Below are 6,425 nucleotides of genomic sequence, written 5' to 3'. Positions count from 1 at the left end.
GAGATAACTTAGGTTTAGAAAATTTCTATCAGTACGTGAAAAGAGGATTAAAGGTACAAGGGAGATAGAAGGTCAGAGCTTTGGAGACTAGGGAAGAACAATCAAAGGCCAAAATTTTGCTATTGGTGGTAGGAAAACCATGTAGGGGGATTGATTCAATATGGATATATGCTTGAGGGATAGAATGGATGAGTCCTTAATCTCCATTAGGATTCTTTGAGTCTTGATAAAATTTTAATCTTGTGATGATTGAATTGATGTTTATGATATTATTGATGTTAAGTTCGTGCACTGTGATATGTATGAAATTCTGCTTGACTTGTGGATGAAAGTTCATCATTGTTGTTATTTTGAAGGTTTGGGAATAACATGGTATATATGAAAACCGTGAACTAAATGTATTAATTGGATGAAATTGGGATTATGTAACATGTATGTGTTGTTTCGGGTCGAATTCGTATGATTGAGATTGAAAAATTGAAGTTTTGTAGTGAACTCCATTTAGCAGAACGAATTCTGCAACCTTCAGGGAGATGATGGGTGTCACCACCGTGACGGGTAACCAGTCATGCTGCCTAGGCTTGTCTTTCAAACCGTTTGTCACCTGAGTGACAGTCTAGAGTATTGAGGTTGGTGACATGCGTCACTATTGTGACGGGTAACCCGTCATGGGTCTGCAGTGGACGCATATATTTGTGTTGATGTCATTAAGATCCCAATTTCGATTTTTCAACTTTCGTGGATATTTTGGGCATTATTATACTCTGTTAGTTGCTGTTTTAAATGTTGTTTAGGATGATTTAACGATTACACATGATTTTAATCAAAATAATGAAGTATTTGATGTATGATGGATATGTTCATATATGATGATGTTAGTGATAATGTATGTGAATCGTGATGATGATATACTGTTGTATGAGCATGATTGATGTTGCTGAATTGTGAGTATGTTGTCGTGGAATGATAGTTCAGGATGAGAATTACTATCATTGGGTCAATGCGTGTTTTGTTTATTGTCAGAAGGGGGCTTTAAACATTACATTGTTGTTGAATTGACGTGCTATGACATGCATTCGTGATCTCGTTGTTATTGATAAAAGAGGCAAGTTACAATCTGAGTTGGGTGGATTGACGCCTTGTCCAAAATCCGAGTAGGGTGGATTCGGAGTTCGAGCATGGTGAATCCGGTTCTTGAGTGAATCAATTGATGATGATATGATATCATATGCATATGAGTCTAGTTGAAGTTGAGAGTCTCATTGCATAATTTAACTGATGAATATGTGATTGCTTTTCGACTGATGATAAGTTGGGTGTGAGAATGATGTTGTGTGATTGTTGATGAATGTGTAAATATTTGACTTCCAATTTATACCGCTAATTTATTGATATAAACTCTCACATTTTTTATTAGATGTTGTCTGGACATCTTGCAGATAATCAAGATTAAAAGTTGCTGCTGTGAATGCAAGATAACTTTTGAAGTTATTTTCGTGTTACTATGCTCTAACCAATTAATAAGTTTTTGGAATTTTTAAGATGATATTTCGAATATTCTAATTTAAGATATTTTAAATTTCAGACTTTGGGTGTTCCATGTTGAGCATAAGTCACTTTCAAAACTCACCATGAACATTTTGAGTACTTAGTGATGCCATCTGCGCTCACAAACGCACATGCATCCTTCCCGGCACTCGTTAGTAAGGTTTTTAAGCAATTTCTCGGAAAGTTTGTGAAATATTCTTTGATGATTTACTAGTTTATAGTCATTCCTTAGAGTATCACATTATTCATTTACATTTGATTTCCAAACTATTAGAGAGAATCAATTGTTTTCGAACAAAAACAAATGTGCTTTTCTGAACCTTGAGTAGAATATTTGGGACACTTCATTACCAAAGATGGAGTATCTACTGACCAACCAATTTTTTTGCTGTGAGTCCTTGTCTAGTTTCAAAATCCCTAAACAATTGAGGGGTTTCTTAGGCTTAGTTGGGCAACGCCATTGACTGATTTGTTAAGAAAAGATAGCTTTATATGGTCCGAGGAGGCTACATCTGCTTTTGAACACTTGAAGTAAGCCTTGATATATGCACCTATTTTAGCCTACCAAAATTTACAAAGAAATTTACTGTGGAAAAAGATGCACATTGGGAGAGAATTGGAGCAATTTTAATGCATGACCAACATCCCATATCTTACCTAAATCCTTGGGGCCTAGCAATAGACCATGTGTATGGAAGAGAACTTTTAGCTATAGTATAGTTCTAAGAAGCACAGTATCCATTTCATAGTTATTGGTATCCAATGTAACACTAATCACATAAACATAAAACTATTACAGACAACAGAAATAAATAATAAAAACCAAAACACAACAATCTAATTCTACATCATAGTCCACAGATGAGTCACCTCCTAATGCTGATCAACATATTAGAAGTTATTTAGCTAAACAAAAGATACAAATTGTTGTCACTGTATGTTTATTTCAAAGTAATAAAAATTTGAAATGAGTCAAAAAAAGCCATTTCATTCAAGCATGATCATTGAATTCCTTGAGAGCTTGGAACACTCTAGAGCTTCTATCAAATATCTTAGCCCTTCTATTATAATCATTAGCTTCTTTCCCAACATCATCACCCATTATTGCTTCCTTTTCCAAACACTCCAACAACTCCACAGCTCCTTTCCTTTCCCCACACTTTTCTCTAAACCTTGTCATTCCACTTTTACCCTTACCCTTTTCTTCATCTATCTCACCTTCAAGCTCTCTCTCCATCTCTCTTACCATACCCCAACAACTACCACATTCCACTACAATCCCACTTTTACCCTTTTGTTGCTTAACAACACAACCCACACTTTTTGGCCAAGAAACTTTCCCTTTTCCCAACAATGGTTTCAAATCATGATGGTTAGAACTAATCAAAGAAGGAGAAAAGGAAATATTGTGGACATTAGCAGCAAAAGAAGAACCTTTCATTTTTATATACTTGTGTTTGAGAGATATATGCATAGAATAAAATGTGTGTATATAAATACAGTGTTTGAATACACGTGTCAATATAATGGTCAAGATTTAGTGACGTGATGCTTTTTCTAAGACGGTGACAGACAGTTCTAGATTATTTGAGGATGTCCTCCACATAGCATCTAGACAGACAAGGATGGGACACGATTCTATTATTTTGTAAAATGTGTAAAAATTTGCTACTATCTTATCCTAGAAAACAAGAGTTAGGTTTTAATTTGACTGTGAATGTTGGAATAGTTAAAGTTTTAATTTGCTAAAGTACTATTACATGAATACAAATCCAGTTTGATCACAATTTTATTATTCAATGTCCATAGTTATAACCTTCTATGTCATTATTGCTATGCTGTCCAAAATTCTAATTCAGATTATCATAAACTTTAGCAAGGTCCACCTTTATAACAAAAGCACCAGTTCTACTTTGCATGTGATTCATGGTGTGCAACCTTTTTTGGGCTACAATAATGTTTTCCTGAATGTTCCTTAATGTCATAAATACATTTTTTTCTTATTGTTCCATTATGAAATCAAAATTATGTATAAGTTAATGATGAAGAATTCTAAATCGGTGGTGTTGATCTCTAATACGGCAACATATAGTAGATTTGTATCTTATTCTAAAATTTTCCCCTTTTACCACTGCATTTATCCATCATGACATTTGAATCATCTGCATATTAGAACATAAATTTCTAAAAAGTCAACCAAAATAAAATTTTGGTTTTATAGACAAATTTTTTTAAATTTGGGTATCTGTTTTACTAAAATATATTACGCGTAAAATTGTTGGTGCACAAGGTGATAAAGATGAAAAATGAACAAGAGAGAGAAGAGATAATAATAACAAACTTCCACTATTCTTGAAATGGTTACAAAATGGTTGCACATAAAAAAATGCACACACATACACATTGGAAAAGAAATAAAGGTACAATTTGTTAACACCACTCACTTGCTTAAATGCAAGTGAGACTTTTAGGGAAATACTAAAATAGCCTCTAACAAACTTTGTCTACAAGTTTCTCAAAATATGAATTAATTATAACACCATCCGTTAATTCATATTCAACTTAACCAAAACTAACAACACCAATTTCATCCCTCAAGCGGAGAAATTGACCAGTCTTGATCGCCTTCGTCAGAACATTTTTCAGCTGCTTCTGGGTGCTACAGTGCTACACCAGAAGGGAATAAAACTCCATACTTCAGAGTTCCCTTTATATACCTCAGAATTCTGACAGCATCTTGGTAATGAGACCACTTCGGTTTACTCATAAACCTACTCAACATTCCAACTGCATAGCAAATATCAGGTCTGATATTACACAAATACCTCAGAGACCCTACCAACTGCTTGAACGTTGTCGCATCTACATTATCACCATCAGAATTGGAATCCAATTTATGATTTGTATCAATAGGTGTGACAACAACTTTACAATTCAGCAGCTCAAACCTCTTTAGAAGCTCAAGTTCGTATTCCAGCTGATGTAAAATTATGCCTTTCTTAAAGTACATAATTTTCATCCCTAGAAAATAAACCATATTTCCTAGATCATTCATCTCAAACTCATTCAACAGCTTCTTCTTGAACTTACCTATCTCATGTTCACGACTTCCTGTTAACAATATGTCATCAACATACAGACACACTAGAATCATATTGCCTTTAGAAGTATGTTGAACATAGACACGATACTCCATCTCACATTTCTGAAATGCATGCTTCTTGAAAAATGAATCAATTTTCAGATTCCAAACTCTAGGGGCTTGTTTCAGTCCATGTAAGGCTTTGTGTAATTTGTACACCATTCCTTCCTGATTCTTTTTATCAAATCCAAGAGGTTGTGACACATAAACCTATTCTTCTAATGAACCGTTCAGAAATGCATAATTCACGTCTAAATGCATCAGAGGCCAATTCCTGTTAGCAACTATCACAATCACCAACTTGATTGTTTCATGTGTTACTACAGGCGCAGACACTTCAAAGTAATCTAACCCAGGTTTCTGCATAGAAACTCTCACAACTAACCTTGCTTTGTGTTTGCCAATTGATCCATTTGGATTTAGTTTCACCTTATAAACCCATCTCACACTGATAGCTTTCTTGTTCTTTGGAAGTTTTGTCAGCTTCCAAGTTTTGTTTCTCTTTATGTCATCGAGTTCTTCTTTCATGTCCTTCAGCCAGACTTTCTTCTTTAGAGCTTCTTCGGTACTCATAGGTTCAAAATCGACTAACATGGTACACTGAATAATTTCCCATTCAGAATCTACTTCAGTATCTTGCAGTATGTCAAACTCTACAAACCTTCTCGAAATGTTTCTGATTCTTTGTAGCCTCTGAACTTCTTCAGAACCTTCTGATTCTAGAACAATATCAGATGCTGGAACTCTAGAAGTACCGACTTCAAAAGCATGACCACCTTCAGGATCTGGACTACCACCAGAATCTGAATCACCATCAGAATCTGGATTAGAATCAGATTCTTCCTTAGAGTCAATCCCGCCTTCTGATTCTAACTCACTCTCAGAATCATTTTCAGGATCTGACTTATCTTCAGAATCAGAATCAATGTCTTCACAAGTTAACTTTACACCTGAGTTAGATTGAGACTTGCTCAAATCCCATACTTCTGACTCTTTCATTATAACATATATGTTGACTTCAACCTTATTAATGAATGGACAATAAATCTTATAAGCACCTTTACTGTGATACCCCACCAGTAACATCATCTTGCTTATATCATCCAGTTTCTTTCTAGTAGCATTTGGAACGTGCTTATAACACACTGAACCAAATACTTTAAAATGAATCACACTTTGCTTATCTCCAATCCACCTCTCAAAAGGAACAATTTCCTTCAACTTCTTGGTTGGACACATGTTGAGCACATATGTTGCAGTGACAACAACTTCTCCCCATAAAATGTTAGGAAGATTCTTCTCCTTCAGCATGCTCCTTGTCATATCAAGAAAAGTTTGATTTCTCCTTTTAGAAAGACCATTGTGTTAAGGAGTATATGAAGCAGTCATTTCATGCTCAATTCCATTCTTCTCACAGAACTTCTTGAACTCTGTAAAATTATACTCACCTCCACCATTAGTTCTGAGAATCTTCAGAGTCTGACCATTCTGTTTCTCAGCCTTGATTCTGAATTTCTTAAATTCAGTAAACACCTCGTGTTTGAACTTTATAAGGGTACCCATGTCATCCTTGTGAAATCATCCACAAATGACACAAAGTATTTATTCCCTCCTAGTAAACATTCCGAAAATGGTCCACACACATCAGAATGCACTACTCCCAAAGCATATTTTGCTCTTGGAGCTACTTCCGATGTAAATAACAGTCTTGGTTGCTTCCCTCTCATGCACACAT

General features: G+C 35.1%; 1 protein-coding gene across 1 annotated transcript; it reads right to left on the bottom strand.

Moving 5' to 3' along the window:
• Nucleotides 1–2,265: 2,265 nt before the first annotated feature.
• On the bottom strand, nt 2,266–3,021 carry LOC127118627 (uncharacterized). The gene has a single exon (XM_051048853.1). The coding sequence runs from the start codon at nt 2,987–2,989 to the stop codon at nt 2,540–2,542; it is 450 nt and encodes a 149-aa protein (XP_050904810.1). The 5' UTR covers nt 2,990–3,021; the 3' UTR covers nt 2,266–2,539.
• Between the last annotated feature and the right edge of the window lie 3,404 nt (nt 3,022–6,425).

Source organism: Lathyrus oleraceus, chromosome 2 (genome assembly GCF_024323335.1).
Source record: "Lathyrus oleraceus cultivar Zhongwan6 chromosome 2, CAAS_Psat_ZW6_1.0, whole genome shotgun sequence".
NCBI classification, from domain to species: domain Eukaryota; kingdom Viridiplantae; phylum Streptophyta; class Magnoliopsida; order Fabales; family Fabaceae; genus Lathyrus; species Lathyrus oleraceus.
The sequence above is the reverse complement of the archived record's forward strand: the minus strand, read 5'-3'. Positions and strand labels throughout refer to the sequence as shown.